Genomic DNA, 21129 nt, shown 5'->3' on the forward strand with positions numbered 1-21129 from the left:
CTATTCAAATGACAGAAATGTGCAGATTCTTGTGTGAGTGCTTTGCAACCTGTTGTCGTCTTTTTGTTTAAATGGATTTGAGATCACAGGGTGGTCTGAGTTTCTGAAAAATGAATGGTGATTAATTATTTCAGAAATGTTTTTAGTGAAATGAAAGAAGATTCACATCCTACACAGGCCTGCTCTCATTCCTAATGTTTGTGAGTTATAAAATTACTTTGTTCTCCCAGAAGGAGAAGGAAGCTCAACCAGCAACTGCTTGCTTCTAAGCAGCTTCAGTCACTGTTCACTTGTGAGAACGAAGCCTTTGTGATTGTAATATCAAATAACGCAGGAGATGACACTGGTGTAACAAATTGGTTTTGAGAGTAGGTTTTGATTCAACTATTAAAATTAATAACCTTAATGGATTTAACAAGTTAGTGTTCATGCACAAACTCAGCATGTCTTAGAACATTCATAAGATGGGTTCTTCTTGATGAACTCCACACCCATGATCTTAGGTCAAGTTATGAGGATTTCACTGGCTCTAAGTCATTTTAGATATCTTCAAAGGGCCAATGCTTCGTACTTTTCTCTCTGCCTTTGTAAAATGCCGTGGTATGTTAATGCAAAAGATCTGGAATGTTTCCAAACTTACCTTTCTTTCACAGCTATTGGATGGCCTTGATTCATTTCTGCCTCTCCAATTCAGCTATGTGATCTAGAGACAGCATCTAGCATGCCTACTTATTCTCTAATGGCTATTGGAATCCCATAATATATTTTCGGAAATCATTATGCTTTTCAGGAGAAAAGACAGTGACCATCCCACTTACTGAAGTTCTGCATAGTTTGTTTCAGTGGAACTGGTTTGTTTCAGTGGAATTGATTATAACATTGATTAATGCTCAGAACAAGAACCTGCCTTAAACTACAAATTAATTTGTTGTTGTTTAGTCATTTAGTCGTGTCCGACTCTTCGTGACCCCATGGACCATAGCACGCCAGGCACTCCTGTCTTGCACTGCCTCCCGCAGTTTGGTCAAACTCATGTTCGTAGCTTCGAGAACACTGTCCAACCATCTTGTCCTCTGACGGCCCCTTCTCCTAGTGCCCTCAATCTTTCCCAACATCAGGGTCTTTCCCAAGGATTCTTCTCTTCTCATGAGGTGGCCAAAGTATTGGAGCCTCAGCTTCACGATCTGTCCTTCCAGGGAGCACTCAGGGCTGATTTCCTTAAGAATGGATAGGTTTGATCTTCTAGCAGTCCATTGGACTCTCAAGAGTCTCCTCCAGCACCATAATTCGTTATGAAACGTCTAAGTTTTCTTTAATAGTAAACAATATAAAATGTCATTAATTAAGAGTTTATACTACAATAAATAGGACCAATAGCCAGGAATTTAGCATTTTTCAACAAATCCAGCCATTTATGACAGCTTAACTCTTACTGTTAACATAAGGTATGATTAAAAAAAACCCTATGAATTAATCATTTGTTAAATTTGTTCGTTTAATATGATTAAAAGGTGGGCATTTTTTGTTCTAAGTTTTGCAAAGTTGTCTTTGAAAATAAAATAAAGCCCATTTTGCAAACTGCATTGGGCTTGCCACAAGATAAAATGTCCAATCTGGTCACCGTTGATGCCTGTGACAAGCTAAACGTTAAAATCACCAACTTGAAGCTCCAGAGTGTATTCTGATTGCTCTGGTGCACATGCAACTTCTCTGTGAACAGTTCTGGTTGCCACATCTCAAAAAAGATATTGTAGAGCTGGAAAAGGTGCAGAAAAGAGCAACTAAAATGAACAAGGGCTGGACAAACTCCCTATAATGAAAGCGTACAACATCTTGGGCTTGGGGGAAAGGTGAGAGGCTTGTTAGATGTGTATAACATTATTGACATGTGTGGAAAAAGGTGGAGAAAGATAAGTTCTCTCTCTCATAATGCCTGGGGTTATCCAATGCATCTGAAGAGTAGAAGATCTAGGACAGACAATGGGAAGAATTACTTCTTCACACAGTGCATAGTTAAATAGTGGAATTTGCTATAATGTGTGGTTCTGCCCTCCTGCCTTAGATGGTTTGAAATGGGAATAAGAAAAAGGATGGAGGACAACAAGGGCTATCAATTGAGAATAGTCATGTTACCCCCAGACAGCATGCGAGTATCATGAACATGGTTTGAAGTCTGCTCGTTTCCTAAATCATAGATTGGGCTAACCACATTCTGCCTGCGTTTAGACAAAACAGGTAAGCAATGTAAGTTAAAAAGAGCTGCACCCAAGGAGGAGGGCAGAGGGCAGGAGCCCATGACTCATGTATGTAATGTCAACCCATAATTTAACATTACATAGGGGCTTGTGACTGGACCTCAATCAGCCGTGTTTTCTTAACCTAGTTCAATCTGATATATTCTATGTGTGATGTACCTGTCATATTTTATTTTTGTTTCATCCATCTCATTACACTTTTCTTCTTAAGGTGAAACAGGGTTGCGCTAGCTAATGAAAATAATGTGCTTTTCTAACATGTCACTACATTTTGTAATATTTATGTTTTATGGTTTATTAGCTTCCCACTTCCAAATAATATGTTTCTTTTATCTCTTGCTTCCACAAAGCATGTGTGAGTTCATACTCTGCATATGTTGAATAAAAAAAGCCAGCTTTTAAATGTAACTATTTATGATAAGCCTATAATAATCATTAAAAGGACTAAATGTATATTGCATATGCTATTACTATAAGAATGTGTGTGTAAATTTTTTTTCAACATTTCCTTTTGTGAATTATGTTTACAGGGCGCAGCTTTAATTCGAATGCTGGCTAATTTTATGGGTCACTCAGTGTTTCAGATGGGCCTACAAGTATGTAGAAAACATTCTTACTTTTTGTGTGTGCTTGTGCTTGCATTTCTGCCATTGTGTTTTTGTTGCATATATTTCTGTTAGTTTTTGAAACTACAGCTGCTGCATTGCTGATATATATTTAAGACAAGCTTTAGCAGGAAAAAAATAGGTGGTGGAATGTAAAACCTTGTGCCATTTAAGAAAATGAAGGTGCCTTCCGCCATTTTGTTAGATGGCGGTTCTTTTGAATTCATTTGTGTAGCTATCATGAACTTGCACCTTTTTGAGAAATATTGCTATCTTCAGTAATATATATATATGTTTAAGTGAATTCAGAAGGAATGGGGTTAGATTTTTAAAGTACAAAAGCAATGAAAACTCAAGCCATTTTTTAAAAAAACTATCATAATATTGTGAAGAAATAGTTCTCTCTCATCAAAACCCTTTTGCTTTTGATTAGCATGATTTCTTCATTGCCTTAATGATATTTTGGAAACTCATTTTGCATTTAACAGTAAATTAACGGCCAGCACATCTGGATGAAATTTTGAATGGCGTGAATGTTGGCTTGCACTTTGCCAAGGATAAACTCTTTCCAAGAACAATTCCAAGTAAATTAAAGTTTCCAAAACAATTTAAAAGCAAACAAGCCAATGCAGAAAAAACAATGCAACTCCCTTTATTTCATTGAAATCTGTTTAAGTAAATCATGTAACAGGCAGCTGTGATTGATGAATTATGTATGATGCAGTCTGTTACTTAGAGGTGTCCTTTAAAGTAAATTGATGTTCACCTGAAATACAATTATGCTAAAATGGAAGGAGCAATCAATCTTATCTGTTCTTAGTAAGCTTTTCAATCTGAAATTTAAATAAACTACATCTGGGATCAGGTCATATTTTAACATGGTAATTCTATCTTCAACCCTGTAGACTGGAAGGTAAAATAGAAAACAAAAGTTAAATAAGCATACCGTCTGTACCATATAAAAGATGTGTGTAATATGGCAATGACTGAAATAATATCAGAGTACTTTCTCTCTCTCCCAGAAATTTAGCAGGATTTTGATTGGTGGTGTTTTGAAATAGAGTTTTGTTGAATTGCCTCCAAACATCTGGTTTTCTTGTAGTTTCTATAATAAGTACTGTATGCATATAGACCTTGCTTTCTAGGCTTGCTTGCCTCGGGGGAAGGGAACCCACCAGAAAATTGTGTGTAGGAACTTAAAAATGGTTAATATACCCATTCTAAACTAATCATGTTTAGCTGTATTTTGGTTTTAGTATTTTTATACTTGTCTAGATGTTCTTGTTGCTATTGATACTGTTTTTACTGTTGCTATTGATATTGTTTTTACTGTTGAATTGCGAATATGTGGCAGTTTATGGTTACATTTTAGTGTAGGTTGGATATTCCATGTGTTTTTAGTACACTGGAAGCCACCTTGAAAGACCTGGTGCTAAAAATGTGCACAAACATATTAAATAAATAAATGGAAATGATTACCGGAAGAAATACAAGGTAGAACTAGACAGCTAGTAGTATGGGTTTATAGCATTGGGGGACTGAGGTTCAAATGCTCCCTACCTACAAATCTCAGCAAGTCAACTTTTATGTCACTATGTCTCACCCAAACCCTAGTCCGACTGTTGCTGTAAGGATAATATGGTCATAGCTGCCAAGTTATCCCTTTTTTAAGGGATTTTTCCTTATGCTGAATAGGCTTCCTCGTGAGAAAAGGGAAAACATGGCAGCTATGAATATGGTATAACCCATCAACATCATTTTCAAGTATTTGGAGGTTGTTGTAATTAATAACACCATACTTTTCCGTGTATAAGATGCTGTTTTTTATTATTTAAAAATTATGTTAAGAATTGGGGGTCGTCTTAAACATGGATAGTGCATGGGGGTGGGACGTGGGATTGGTTGCTGCTGCGAGGAGGAGATTGTGAGCGACAATTGGGCGCGTTATTGGTGGCTGCAGCAAGGGCTGGTGTTGATTGGCTGCTGCTGTGGCAATTGCGCGGGCAATTGTTGGCTTCTGTCGGGGAGGGAAGAGATGACAGCTGGCTTTGGTGACGCGTGTGAGTGGCAGCCTAGGTCAGGCGGGTGAGCGATTTTCGGCAATCCCCCCTTAAAAAGCTCCACAACTCTGGGCCACCCCCACCCCCAAAGCTCAACAACTCTTGGCAATTTCCCCCCCATTTTCTAAATGTGGAGTCCCCCAAAATATACATGGGGGCGTGTTATACATGGAAAAATACAGTAATTTTCATCGTGCATTTTGTATGTTTTACATTTATATCCCACCTTTCTTGTACAGAGTTTTCTCTCCCCCCCCCCCATTTTAGCCTTCCAACAAAGTTGTGAAGTTAGGCTGGTGGCTGAGCTTCATGAGCGAGTGGGGAATTTAGCCCTGGTCTCCCAGTTCCTAACCCAGCATTCACCACTGCATTAAACTGTCTCTGCAGTGTCTATTTCTGGTAGAAGTTTTAAAGGTAATATGGCAGGTGATGGGGGTGGGGGTGGGATAGGGAAATGGCTAGCATTCTTCTAAAGCCCCCCCTTACATCACTGTAAATGGATGACTATATCAAACCATTAGGGGAAGGTTTTCTCTCTCTACTGGTTGACAGCCGTTGACGGAGACGATTTCACTTGAAATAGTTGAAATACAGTAGTTGAAACTGACATTGGTAGAGTTCAGTGTGGATAACTTGGCCTGTTTTTAAGAATGAAGTATCCTAGTAAAATAATGTGTGTGTGTGAATGAACACATTTTTTATCCATACATTACTTTTTAAAAGAAAAATCAGTTTCTATATTGAATATGTTGCACTTTGGACATGGGTTGTAACTATAGTGTCGAAGATCAAATATGGCTTTGTTTAAAGAGGCATATGCTGTCGTATCCAGCCCTAAGGGGGCAGCTAGTTTAGAGTCCATTTGCATTTATCTTTTGCATGATTTGATTATTCTTAGACCAATGTGTATTTCTGTGAGTTTGTCTACATTACATTTCATTTGCCATTTGGCAGCTCATTGATCACACAGATCTGTATCCTTTTGAACTTCAGTTGCTGCTATATTTGTGTTCATCACTCACTTTGATTTAGTGCATCATCAGCAGTTTGCATTAGTTTACTGTGGGATCTCCTGTCTCTGTGATAAATTAACATCTTTTGTGGTTTTGGTTGTACTGTATACATCATGCCAAGGACCTTTTATCCACTCTACTAGACAGACACTTAAAGCTGAAAGGCCCTTTAAATGTTAGCCTAGCTGCCTGGGAAGTATTTTTAAGGAATGCCACCCAAGTTGCTGGGAAAATATGTAATTTATAAAACCACATGAGCTTATCACATGAATCTTTCTCCCAGAATTGACCCATATATGGTTAGGACTTCCAAGATACACCCCCCCACACACATACACACTCCCAGTTATGTGGTTGGGCTTACTTATTTGCCTCAAGGTAACACATTGCCTCAAGGTATCTTACAATACTAAATTAATTAAACCCCTAAGTAAAAGATAAAATCCATAAAAGCAGTAGGAAAATACTCAGACCTAAACAGTCAAATACAATAGCAGGTAAAGCCAAAAAACAATAAAATCAACAGAGAATTTTCAAGCACTGGTATTAAAAACAATTAGAGGCAGGAGATCACAGGATATAGCTTAGCTGATGTTTGCAAAGCGGTGAAGAGGATGCTCAGGATTGTCCACGGGTACCCCTAGATCAGATTACAAGTGAAGATAATGATGATGATGATGATGATAATTTATTTGTACCCCGCCCATCCGGCTGGGTCTCCTCAGCCACTCTGGGTGGCTTCCAGCAAAGATTAAAATACAATAAAATGTCACAGATTAAAAACCTCCCTAAACAGAGCTGCCTTCAGATGTTTTCTAAATGTCACGTAGTTGTTTATCTCTTTGACCTCTGATGGGAGGGCATTCCACAGGGCGGGCGCCACTACCGAGAAGGCCCTCTGCCTGGTTCCCTGTAGCTTTGCTTCTTGCAGTGAGGGAACAGCCAGATGGCCCTTGGCGCTGGACCTCAGTGTCCGGGCAGAACGATGGGGGTGGAGACGCTCCTTCAGGTATACTGGGCCGAGGCCGTTTAGGGCTTTAAAGGTCAGCACCAACACTTGAATTGTGCTTGGAAACATACTGGGAGCTAATATGTTAGTTGTCATGATACCACCCAGTTCCTATATTCTAAAACAGCATAGGAAGCATGCCGCAGCACTAAGCTATAATCCCCTGCCATCACCTTTTGGAATCTGACATCTTCATAAGAGTGAGACCATGAGTTCCTGGTCCCAATCTCTACCAGCTGCTTCACAAGAATTTAGTGGCCTGGGATACTGAAAGCCAGTGTTCAGCTGATCTCATTTTGAGTTTCATTCCATTTGTGTTCCTCAACTGCTTCATTAACACCCCACCCCCAAATCCCAGAAAACCAGGGATGCAGTTGAGTTTTAATTGTTGGAAGGTGATACTTAGGAGTGATCAGCTGCACCCAACATTGGGGTGTGTGTGTTGTGTGTGTGTGCCTTCACACACACAACGGCCCCGTCTGGCCAGGCCTACTGGGATGCGCAGGTGTCCCTTGTGAGGATTGCCAGAGTGCCTTCCTGGAAGGCGTTTTAGGGATCACGGTGGGGAGCGGGAAGAGCAGAAATCACCCTCCAAGCCTCCAACCCCCACCCAGTGGGTCTGCCGAGGAGAGGGGTGGCAACTCTGCTGTGACGCTCCTGCTTCTCTCTGCCTCCTGGGTCAGAACTGACGCAGGAGCGGAGCTGTGGCTGGGTGCCACACAGGCCTGTACTGGAGATGGGGGGGGGGCAGCACAGCAATCAATGCTGCCTCTCCTCCACTCCACCCCCAGGTCAGATCTGACTCCTTTTTTCTGTCATAAACTAGTACTTACTCTCTACTCGTGCAGGAATGTGCACGGACATTGCAGCAATGAACTAGTCCTCCAACCAAATGCAAACAGGAAGAAATAAGTCTAGATTACTTGGAGGAAATCAGTGTTGCACATAACAAAATATTATTCATTTTGCTTCCTGGAAACCACTGCTATGGTCTTTAAAATATGCATGATATTTTCATTTTCCTTGAGTCTGCTTTTCCCCTATCCATTGGTAGGCACTTTAGTTTTTTTGGGGTGGCCTATAGCTAAGATTGAAAATATTCTGTACATTTCCTGTACATTTCTGTCTCACACACTCTGTCTCTTTCTGTTTGTGTGTGTGTATTCTTGCCTGGATTTTCAATAATGCATCATAATCTATTAAGATATCCAATTGGTTGTTAAGATCTGTCTAGTAATACTTGAAACTGAGGCTGATTTAAAAAAAGTCCTGGATGGTTGGGCAGAGTTCACTGCATGGCAGGTTTTCATCTTATTTCAATAAGAAAAATTAATAAATCATTTTTTTTCTGCTCTGTTTCTTAGAGACATTACCACTATATGAGAAGGAATATAATATCTTTATTTCTAATAGTTCAGCTGATTTATTCTTTGTCCCATGGCTACTATACAACATGTACTATATTCTTCATCTCTTCTTGGTCTGCTTGACCCTAGAATTGTACATGCTGCTTGCTTGAAGATATAGGTTTTTGTATAAAGTGGTGAGTGTTCGGACCCCTGAGCACTTAGTTGTGGGGTGCCACAGGGCTCTGTCTTCTCCCTCGTGCTTTTTAACATCTATATGAAGCCGCTAGGAGCGATATCAGGGGGTTCAGGCTGAGTGTTTACCAGTATGCAGATGATAGCCAGCTCTACTTCTCCTTCATATTATTACTAGTGAAGGCAGTGAAGGTCCTGTGTGAGTGTCTGGAGGCGATTGGAGGATGGATAACATTTAATGCTATGGTTCCCAATATGGGGCACACAACCTAGAGGGGGGCAATTTGATTTTTAAGGGGGGCAATTTGAGAATGAGTTAGTAACAGTTAATGGCCTTTTAGGCTTCCTCCATGTGAATAGGAGTTCACTTTTTGAATAATAAGAATTATATGTCGCAGGGGAGGGGCATCGGGATTTTAGAGATGCTTAGGTGGGGCATGGCAAAAAAAAGGTTGGGAACCACTGGTCCTAAGGGATTGAGGTTGAATCCCAAGAAGACAGAAGTCCTGTTTCTGAGGGATAGAGGGTGAGGGGTAGGGATTCCCGGTCCTGAATGGCATAACTATGCCCCTGAAGGACTAGGTATGCAGCCTGGGAGTCATTTTGTACTCACAGCTGTCCATGGAGGCTAATGCCATTTCTGTGTCCAGGGTGGCTGTCTGTCAGCTTCATTTGGTATGTTAGCTGAGACCCTACCTGCTTACACACTGTTTCACCATAATGGTACATGCATTGGTTACCCCCCCCCCACTTCATCTACTGCAAAGTACTCTACGTGGGGCTAGCTTTGAAGTTGACTTGGAAGCTACAACTAATCGAGAATGCGGCAGCTAGACTGGTGACTGGGAGCAGCCGACAGAACCATATAACACCGATCCTACACTGGCTCCTAGTATGTTTCTGAGCAGAATTCAAAGTGTTGGTTCTGACATTTAAAGCCCTAAATGGCCTCGGCCCAGGATACCTGAAGGAGTGTCTCCACCCCCATCGTTCAGCTCGGACACAGATCTAGCTCCTAGGACCTTCTGGTGCCTCCCACACTGAGAGAAGTGAGGTTACAGAGAAGCAGGCAGAGGACCTTCTTGGTAGTGGTGCCCACCTTGTGGAATGCCCTCCCATCAGATGCCGAGGAGATAAATAACTATACAAATTTTAGAAAACTTCTGCTGTTAGCAATTGTTTTGGGAAAGCAAGCAAAGATTAACCACAGTTTGTCCCAGTTCAGAGATAATTACAAACAGTGGTTAGTTGAAAACGGAAACAAATGCTTCTACTCTCCCCATGCCTGCAGCAAAAGAGGAGAGGAGCAGGAAGAATTTGTGAGCCCCAGGACTCATTCATGTACCACCAAACTATAGTTTAGCATGATATCTAAAAAGTCTCTTACATCAACTACTTTACCTACAAAGAAACCTGTCAAAGAACCCCCTGAGCAGAGCTGACCTATCTATCCTGACTGACAGTCTTCCCATCTTTTCTCTGTGTGTTCTGTGATGTTGAGTTGCTGGGCCAAATCCTGAAATAGAAGATATTCACCCTACAGTGAGAGTTTGAGAATGTATGACTGGATTTTATATTTTTTAAGTACAGTAGAACAAATGTTTCTCATTGAGAGTGACCCTGATGTTGCTGGTGTGTGCCTGAACCAGTTCAGTCAATACTGGCACAATTAACAAGTGCTATTAACAATGCCTCTGGAAAATACTCCATTCCATTCTCTGGTAGGATGCCATTATATGAGTTTGTAAAATGTCAATCAATATTGTTGCTAAGTTTTGAGAGAGAGAGAGGGAGAATTAGAGAGAGTTAGAAAGTCACTATATAGGAATTCTCAGGAATGCTATGTTTTTCATTGACATAATGCATCAAATAATATATTCCTTAAAGCAGATTTAACCATCTAGTAAAGGTACCTTCAAACTTTATAGGCACCATCAAACCATGTTCAGTAGTGGCTGTCCCATCCCTTAAACATTTTGTTTCAGATTTCAAATGCAGATTGCTTTGTGACTACACTCTCATTGCCTTTGTGACATTCAAAGCTAGCTAATAAGGAGCTTTACTACTACAGTCATACCTTAGTTTAAGTATGCCTCTGTTTGAGTACTTTCAGTTTAAGTACTCCGTGGACCCGTCTGGAACGGATTAATCCACGTTCCATTACTTTCAATGGGAAAGTTCGCTTCAAGTTAAGTACACTTCAGGTTAAGTACAGACTTCCGGAACCAATTGTGTACTTAAACCAAGGTACCACTGTAATAGGAAAAAAGTGATCTTTGCATATACACAGCTACCGTACTTCCTTCAGGTCTGTCAAATTTAGAGCTTCACAAATGCAAACATTTTATTTAAATCCCTATGTGTGACTTCATAAATGATACATTCTGTGTTTTTCTCTGTTTGGGGCCCTGGTTCAGATCTTAGTGCACTGCTGTTTTCAGTGTTCACTGATTACTTAACTGTTAATGTAGCCATAATGAAGGGTTGCTAATCCATAATGTTCATTAGTAAACACACACACAGAGACATTTCCCTCACTTATTACCTCTGCCGGATCTCAAAATGGACCACCAGCATGCCTTTCTTTAATAGGCCTCCACAGCTGGAGACAACCTGAAAAGAACCATCTACATCCTATGCACAGGGCCCAGTAGGCATCCCTTCTTTGCAATCAGTATGGGACTGCGAAAAGGACGCAGAGTGCCACAATGCAAGGGCAGGTGGACTTCATTCAGCTTGGCGGCCCACAATTTCTAGAGATCTGTTATAAGAAACAGTGGTGGACTTTGGGCTTTCAAATTTCAAAAATTGGGAAATTATTTTACCAAATGTGATATAAACCAAATTAATGAAGAAGAAAAAGAGTTACTTAACAAACCGATATCAAAGCAAGAAATATATGAGGCTATTACCAGATTGAAATTGGGTAAATCACCTGGAACAGATGGCCTATCAAGTCGGCATTATAAATTGTTTTGGGAGGAGATAGGTGGTGTGTACCAATTGTTAACAAATGAAATCTTAGAAAAAGGAGTGTTCCCAAAAACATGGCGAGAAACATTTATAACATTAATACCGAAGAAAGAGGGAGAGAACAATCAGGTGGGATCCTTCAGGCCGATCTCTCTACTTAATGTCGACTATAAAATTTTTAGTGATATACTAGCCGGAAGACTAAAAAAGATATTAAACAGGATCATTGGACATGACCAACAGGGCTTCTTACCTGGGAGAAAAATGTCCAATAATATGAGAATTTTCTTAGATTTAGTTGAGTACCTAGATTGGATGCCAAGCAAAAAAGTAGCTTTTATCTTTTTGGATGCCGAAAAAGCCTTCGATAACTTGACATGGGAATTCATGAAAAAATCGTTGAGGGAAATTGGAATAGGGGGTAAATTCTTAGAGGGGATAAACGCAATCTATAAAGAACAGAAGGCAAGATTGATATTAAATGGAGAAATAATGGAGGAATTTGAAATACAAAAGGGTACCCGTCAGGGATGCCCCTTATCTCCTTTATTGTTCATTTTGTCAATTGAATTTCTGTTAAAAGACATCCAAAGAGATAAAAGCATTAAGGGGATAACACTGGGGAAGAACATCTATAAAACCAAAGCCTTTGCCGATGATGTGATCTTAATGTTGGAAGAACCATTAGATTCGATAATTAATCTGAAGGAGAAATTGCAAAAATATGGGGAAGTGTCAGGCTTTAGAGTTAATATGAAAAAGACCAAAATGATAGTCAAAAATATAGGGAAGAAAGAAGCAATAGATTTGGAGAAGATTGCAAATTGGGAAATAGTTAATAAAATCAGATATTTAGGAATTGTTGTTACCCCCAATAATATAAACCTGTATGAGAACAATTATCTTAGAGTATGGAAGGAGATTAAAAAAGATTTGGATTGCTGGAAAGAGTTAAATTTGTCTCTATCAGGAAGGATAGCAGTGATTAAAATGTCAGTGTTACCGAAGATCCTGTTTTTATTTCAAATGTTACCTATCATAGGAAAGAAAGAAATTTTTGATTCATGGAGAAAAGATTTAAGCAAATTCATATGGCTAGGGAAAAAAGCAAGAATTCAATATAAACTATTGACGGACAGCAAGGAGAGAGGTGGCTGGGGGGTCCCTGATCTTAAATTATATTATGCCTCCGCATGTTTTTGCTGGATGAGGGAATGGATAGTATTAGAAAATAGTGAACTCTTGGAATTAGAAGGGTTTAGGAATAATAAAGGATGGCACGCGTACCTATTACAGGAAAGCAGAGGAAAGGATAAAAGCTTTACGGATCATATAATTAAAAAATCGGTATTTAAAATTTGGGAGGAATATAAAAACTTATTAGAAACAAAGACGCCCTGGTGGGCGTCACCATTAGAAATGACAACGATGAGTGGCCGAGGTAAAGATGGAAAATGGCCAACTTATCAAGAACTAACAGTGAAAGAAGGGGATCAATTTATATTGAAGCCATTCGAAGAGATCAAACACCACTGTGCTAGCTGGCTACATTACCTACAAATACAAAGTTTATTTAAAAAACATAAAGAATTAGGATTTAATGAGGGGAAATCTAAATTACAAGAAATTTTGATTGATAATACGACTAAATCATTGTCCAAGATGTATAAATTTTTGTTGGAGTGGGAATTGAAAGATGAGGAGATAAAATCTGTGATGACAAAATGGGCTCAGGATATAGGAAGACCAATATATAAAGTACAGTGGGATAAATTGTGGAGATCGACAATGAGGTTTACAGCGTGTTCAGGAATCAAAGAGAATATGATGAAGCTTGTATATAGATGGCACCTGACGCCAGAAAAATTAGCTAAAATCTACAAAACAGAAACAAAAAAATGTTGGAAGTGCCAGGAAAAAACTGGTACGTATTTTCACTGTTGGTGGGAATGTAAAAAAGTATATAATTTTTGGAATGATATATATGAAAAAGTGAAGAAAATGATAAAAATTACGTTTGAAAAGAAACCTGAATATTTTTTATTAAGCCTAATCCCAGAAAATATACCTAGAGATAGAATTAATATTTTCTTATATGCGTGCGCCGCGGCGAGATTAGTATTAGCCCAGAAATGGAAAGGAACCGAAATACCAACAATCCAAGAGTGGCAAATTAAAGTAGTAGAGTTTATGAACCTAGCAAGAATGACGGCGGTAATTAGGAACATATCAAAACAGAGAATAAAATCAGAATGGAGATACGTGGAAGAGTATTTTAAAAAAGAAAACATCAAAACAGAGCTAGTGATTTGTCTGGAATAGAGAAAACATGCAGGAATAATACAATTCAATTGGATTTAATATGAGGGAAAGCAAATTAAAGAGGAAATAATAATAAGGGAAGCGATATATTGGCGATTGGAAGCCAATTTTAAACTAAAATGAGTGGATTTTATGGAGATAGGCCCATGTGTTAAGATCTGACTTGGGGATTATATATATATATGTGTGTGTGTGTGGGTGGGTGGGTGGGTGTATACATATATATATATTTTCTTTTGTTATGTTATATTACGTTATGTTATGTTATGTTGTTACGTTATGTTAAGTTATGTTACGTTATGTTATGTTTATCTAAGTTGATTTGTTTATGATTTGTAGTTTGATTGAGTTAACCTGCTTAGATTAATTTTGATTTGCTTATTTATGTTGATTGATTTATGCTGGGTGGCTTAAATATGCAGTTACGTTATCTATATTATCTTGTTATGCGATGCTATTTAAGTTGTTAAGTATGTGTATATTTTCTAGTATGTGTATTTTTTTAAAAAAATTCTCTAATAAAGTCTATTTTTAAAACTTAAAAAAAAAAGAAAAAGAAAAAGAAAATACTCCATTCCATTCTCTGGTAGGATGCCATTATATGAGTTTGTAAAATGTCAATCAATATTGTTGCTAAGTTTTGAGAGAGAGAGAGGGAGAATTAGAGAGAGTTAGAAAGTCACTATATAGGAATTCTCAGGAATGCTATGTTTTTCATTGACATAATGCATCAAATAATATATTCCTTAAAGCAGATTTAACCATCTAGTAAAGGTACCTTCAAACTTTATAGGCACCATCAAACCATGTTCAGTAGTGGCTGTCCCATCCCTTAAACATTTTGTTTCAGATTTCAAATGCAGATTGCTTTGTGACTACACTCTCATTGCCTTTGTGACATTCAAAGCTAGCTAATAAGGAGCTTTACTACTACAGTCATACCTTAGTTTAAGTATGCCTCTGTTTGAGTACTTTCAGTTTAAGTACTCCGTGGACCCGTCTGGAACGGATTAATCCACGTTCCATTACTTTCAATGGGAAAGTTCGCTTCAAGTTAAGTACACTTCAGGTTAAGTACAGACTTCCGGAACCAATTGTGTACTTAAACCAAGGTACCACTGTAATAGGAAAAAAGTGATCTTTGCATATACACAGCTACCGTACTTCCTTCAGGTCTGTCAAATTTAGAGCTTCACAAATGCAAACATTTTATTTAAATCCCTATGTGTGACTTCATAAATGATACATTCTGTGTTTTTCTCTGTTTGGGGCCCTGGTTCAGATCTTAGTGCACTGCTGTTTTCAGTGTTCACTGATTACTTAACTGTTAATGTAGCCATAATGAAGGGTTGCTAATCCATAATGTTCATTAGTAAACACACACACAGAGACATTTCCCTCACTTATTACCTCTGCCGGATCTCAAAATGGACCACCAGCATGCCTTTCTTTAATAGGCCTCCACAGCTGGAGACAACCTGAAAAGAACCATCTACATCCTATGCACAGGGCCCAGTAGGCATCCCTTCTTTGCAATCAGTATGGGACTGCGAAAAGGACGCAGAGTGCCACAATGCAAGGGCAGGTGGACTTCATTCAGCTTGGCGGCCCACAATTTCTAGAGATCTGTTATAAGAAACAGTGGTGGACTTTGGGCTTTCAAATTTCAGCAGCACCCGACGTTTGGCACACCCGCTCTTGCCTTCCATTTGACATCATTGTTCTGGTGGCCTCTCAGCTCAGTGCCCAGTGCAGGCGAACCAGTCACGCTCCCCTAAATCCACCTTTGTAAGCAAAGAACACACTAGCACATTTTAGGAGGAAGACAAGTAACAGATGGTATGGTAGGGCCGAGGTGCTTACCTGATGTCTCAGCTGGTGAGTCGCTGCTACATCCCCAGAAGGTGTGGCAGTTTTGAACAAACACACAAACTGAGCTAATTTGATGCTCTTGCTGGTGGATTTCCTCCTCGCTGAAGTTGCCGCCACTTCACCCCAAACCTCTTGCCTTGTGGTGACTCACCTGGTAGGAGGTCAGGTTATTGTCTCAGCCCTACTACACCATCTGCAGAGGAATATTTAATGTCATACTGCCCACAGGGCCGTCTTAAGCACCTTTGGCACCCTGGCGCCGTGTTGCTACGGATCCCTCCGCCGCCCCCCGCTGCCCCGTTTTCCAGCGCGACGGGCGGTCGGGCTCAGCGCGGTCGCCGAGGGCGCTGCTGCATGGCGGGTGGGCGCACGGGCTTGCTGCGCGGTGGAGCAGCCAGCGGGTGGGCAGGCAAGGCTGTGTGGCGCCCCCCCCCTGGCGGGCCGGCACCCTGGCGCCCTGCGCCACCCAGCCTGGCCATAGAGCCGGCCCTGCCCATCCCCAATCCTCTTCAAATCTGGTGCTATCATTATCCAAGCCATACCTAGCTCTTTCAGGTACACATTCATTCATATGAGGGCAGAGGGGAGGGAGGAAAACCAGAAATTGCACTAGGAAGGAAAGTTCTTGTTTTAAAGAGTAAGTTGAGCCATAGCCATTTTCAGGTGTTGGATTTGTTTGTTTTGTGTGTGCACGTGTGGGGGGCATGTCTTTTTCTTTTCTCCATGCTTTGCCTTGTGAAATTGAAAGGAAATTGCAACAAGAGGAATTTTTGGAAAACTGGGATGGTGGGTGCAGAACAAGGCCAGAGGTAGCCATGCCCCCAAATGCTGAAACAATTCAAACTGCTTCATGAAAGTGGGATATGGGAGCACATAGACTATGTTAGACATATTTGTGAATGGAGTGACAGAGAGGTGCAGAGAGAGAAACAAGGGAAGAGGAGTAGGACAGAGGGGATGAAGTACCAAGAAAGGCCCAATTTTGTCCTCCCATAGTGCCTGTGGGGATCACTTGGGGTAAACGTAAGACATCTTTCTGAAAGAATTGTGCCCTTTTGATATTTATTTACAACCTTTAATCTTTTTGAAGGCAATGTGTTTCAGATTTAAGAAAAGCCTAATATAGGGTGGCCACATAACTTTCCCCCACCAAAAGGTAGCACGTCAACAAAAACGAGGACACAGGTTTCCATAAAATATGCATGTGCTAATTCATGTGCATTGATAAAAAAAACAGAAGGAATTACTATACTGTATTTTAAATAGAAATACAGTACATTTCACAGTAGTGGTGAAAACTTCCTGCATGCCTGCTCAGCATGTTTTCCAGGTGCTGCCTGTTGATGGACAAATTCAAACACCTTGCTCTCTCCCCCAGTGGTTCTTTATCTTTAGACCAGACTGCTCTTCAAGCAGAGAAAATCTTCATGAAAAAAGTAGGACAAATAGCCACCCTAGCTAAACACTGATTCTTAAGTTGGCCACATTTAAGTGTTTTTTTAATATAAAAAATAATTGACGGTGTACCATCAACTGTAAATTGCAAGGAGGGAAAGAATTATCCAAATTATAACTCTACAAATTTATGTATCAGTGCTGGCTCCAGAAAGAATTATAAGATACTAGTATCATTTCTCTTGCTTTAGTACTTAAAGCTGCTTGTTTGAGGATAATAATTTAATTGCACATATGCCTGTCTGGTAGTTTTTTTGATTGCTTCTAATTGCACTCACTATTGAATTTGAAACATTTTTTTAAAAAAATAAAGGCATGGAATAAACCTAGTGTTCTTACAGTACGCCATAAGGCATTTTATGGTGCAGTGAACAACTGCAAGGGAAGCAAGCTTCTGCTCAGCCAGTCCTGGTTTTATAATATTTTTATTCTAAGTTTGACCTGCCCTCTCCTTGTAATACTTAAATGCCCTTCAACCTGTCTGCTCTGATGGAGCTGTAATGCTGCTTTCTTGTCATAGGTTCATGTGGGTCTTCTTCCTCCATTTCCCATAACGTTTCCTATCCTTGGGCCTATCAGCCAAATAAGTTTGTTCTTCTCACAGTGGATTCAGAATACAGTGGTACCTTGGGTTAAGAACTTAATTCGTTCTGGAGGTCTGTTCTTAACCGGAAACTGTTCTTAACCTGAGTTACCACTTCAGCTAATGGGGACTCCCGCTGCCGCCGCGTTATTTCTGTTCTCATCCTGAAGCAAAGTTCTTAACCCAAGGTACTATTTCAGGTTTAGTGGAGTCTGTAACCTGAAGCGTCTGTAACCTGAGGTACCACTGTACCAAGTTGAGCCAGAAGACCACAATTCTTGTGTTATAGCCTGGCTCTTTTTAAAGATTCTATTGCAAAATATTAGTGGTGGTGGTGAATATTATTTGTTGCTAGGGTTATGTTTATTTTTTTATATATACTTCCAAGGCTAATAGATGCAGCCAGAAAGAAAACCCTAATATGACAAACAACAACAAATAAGTTGTTCTCAGGATATCTGAAGCATCTAGCTTAACAATATGCCTACTGCAGCCCCTTTCAGACTTTTGCCTGTGCACATCCAGATAACTGTGAAGATGCAAGCAGGGCTGCTGCACTGGTCATGCCCCTAACATGAATACCCATCCCAGCCCCAGTCCCAAAACCTTGGCACATTCAGTTCAGTTGTGAAATAAGACCCTAAGAGCACTGAGAGTACCTGATAGTGCAGAACTCCCAATCGTTAAGAGGAGTTTATGTGCATATAGCTGTATTTACATAGGTTTCCCCTTCAGACACAATGAAAAGTCAGATGCCTTGGGAATAGAGTTGGAAGGCATTCATGTTGGGAAGAGGGTTAGAGTGCTCATCCCTTGTGCATTCATTCTGGACCCATTATCAACATGAATGCCCTGCCAGCTCCATCCCCTAGACCAGGCTTCCTCAACCTCGGCCCTCCAGATGTTTTTGGCCTACAACTCCCATGATCCCTAGCTAGCAGGACCAGTGGTCAGGGATGATGGAAATTGTAGCCTCAAAACATCTGGAGGGCCGAGGTTGAGGAAGCCTGCCCTAGACACCTGCACATTGGGGTCTGAGTGGAAACTTAGATCTTAGAGATGTGAATTTTTCTGAAACCTGTGAACCATAGGGGGAAGGAAAAGGTTTCGCCTAACAGTTATTGGGGTGGGGAGAGATATAATTGCTAAGAAGTTTTGTGTTGTTATTGTTTAGTCGTTTAGTCGTGTCTGACTCTTCGTGACCCCATGGACCAGTTCTTAACCCAAATCTTACTCCTCCTTGAACAACATATATAACTTAGTTATATATTAACTTAGTTGCATCATATATAACTTAGTTATAATACAAAATTGTGCCATGTGGCAAATTTATGACATTTAAAAATAGTTTTGTACAAGCAGAATTCCAAATATACCAACTTGTATCCCACTTCCTTCTGTGGGTCATGGCTAGAGCTCAGTTTTCAACCATACTTTCTGATTTTACATACAACTAGTCTGCTGTAGTTTCTGCCCTATGTCCTTCTGAACTTTTTATCCTCCGGCAAGGCAGGGCAATAAGCTGCTTGTTTCTCAGAATGCATAGCTGCCAAGTTATCCCTTTTTTTAAGGGATTTTCCCTTATGCTGAATAGGCTTCCTCGCGAGAAAAGGGAAAACTTGGCAGCTATGAGAATGCTCATATCACAAGTCATTTGAGGATAGAGGTAAAAAGGTTAACCATAATGGATCTGCCAGGTCGAAGACCACAGAAGCAACATACATAGTATCTCCAAACTACCTTGAGGGTCCTCAGAAAAAGGCAAGCAGCAAACAACAAAGATCCTTTATGCCAGGCATCCCCAAACTGCGGCCCTCCAGATGTTTTGGCAACTCCCATGATCCCTAGCTAACAGGATCAGTGGTCGGGGAAGATGCGAATTGTAGTGCAAAACATCTGGAGGGCCAAAGTTTGGGGATGCCTGCTTTATGCTCTTCTCCTAAAGATGGCACTGCCTTCTAGGTGCAGTTTTGAGTGTTGTACTGCATATGCAAGAATCATCATAATGCTGTATATTCTTAAATAAAAACTGTTAAAATCATTTTACTCATCCTAACAGACAAAAAATTTCTTAGGAGTTTGTTTTCTTCAGTTCACCCCTCCCACATTAACATTGGGGGGGGGGGGCTTAGGGAAAAATGGGACCCTGCCCCTGCTTTTCCGTTTTCCTCCAAGCTCTCTTGTATCCATCATCCCAAGCTCCCTCTGCCAAACCTACTTAAGAGTAAAATCATCCTGACCCATTCTAAGTTACATACTATTCTAATTAGTTCATAGCTACCAGAAAAACGAGAGGGGGGAATTAAGAGGAAAGAAAGTGAGTAAAGCAAATGAAAGAATTGGCCTTTTACTCTCCCATCTGGGCCTTTTATGTTGACCAGGCAAGAACTTCCTGTGTTTCTAAGAGGTAGACACATGATTCTTTCAGTATCCCTGTTATTTGCATAAAGGGGGAACATCATCAGTATCCTTAAAAATTACTCACTGGTAAACACAGTCAATAGTATTGACTCAGCAGCTGATGAGTCGCCAAAAAAAAAAAGGCCTGACTTTTTGTTAACAAGATATTTTCCATCATTTTTATCACCTAAGGAGGCCTTTCTCTGTACGTCAAATATTTTATCAGCCAGGGCATAATCCATGCAATTTATTTGCCTTATGAAAAGTCTCTCTGGCCGACAATAAGCTTCCTTGTAGACAAATGTTAGATAGAGTCAAATACTTCCACCACGGTTGTCATATGTGTTTTCGTTAATCCTGGTTGACCTGGGATTTTAAAATTCCACTGGTACTTTGGGCCTGGCTGGGTTGGATTAACAGCTACTATCCTTGTTTGGAGTAACATCTGGAAGCACATTGAATATGGAGTGAATTCACTGATCCAAGTTGATCTATGCCAGAGGGGAAAAATAGGAAGCTGAATCATTTCTATAGTTTACATAATTCTGATATTTTCCTTGTGCTTTAAAATATATGAACCCACTTGAAACCTAATTTTGATATGATCTATCATCTTGTTTAGATGAAGAATCAGGTAGAATTGAGAGTGAACATAGCAAAGGGATAAAGGCTTTGGACAGGTTTTTCTAAACACAAGCACACACTTAAAAGGACTTGTAAACTTATTCAGAAACACTGTTGCTACAAACATCTGTCAAAAACCTTCAGGAGGTTTTATTCTGTTTTCTCTTCAAATATTCAAGCCATCTGCCTCAGTATTCAGGTAACATACTTTCCAGATAATTTAAGCATTTTAATTTTCTTCTGAGACCTACTATAATTTGACAAGCTTTTGCAGTTTTATTTTTTATGTCTAGGGATGTGTGAAAGATAGAGGCACAATGCAGACATTTTGTGATCTTCAAATGATGTTGTTAGTCTTTAGTTCAATGCAGGCCTTTTTAAATGCCAATCCCAATAGGTTAATGTGTTGGAAAATTT

At 40.0% G+C, this 21129-nt stretch overlaps 1 protein-coding gene across 1 annotated transcript in view; it reads left to right on the plus strand.

The window, feature by feature from the left end:
• TRHDE (thyrotropin releasing hormone degrading enzyme) overlaps positions 1-21129 on the plus strand; it is a 208590-nt gene that overhangs the window by 117795 nt on the left and 69666 nt on the right. Inside the window, exon 7 of the mRNA XM_035128521.2 lies at positions 2786-2851. Coding sequence (XP_034984412.2) covers positions 2786-2851 — 66 coding nt within the window. The remainder of the gene's footprint in view (positions 1-2785; positions 2852-21129) is intronic.

Source organism: Zootoca vivipara, chromosome 10, assembly GCF_963506605.1.
Source record: "Zootoca vivipara chromosome 10, rZooViv1.1, whole genome shotgun sequence".
NCBI lineage: Eukaryota > Metazoa > Chordata > Lepidosauria > Squamata > Lacertidae > Zootoca > Zootoca vivipara.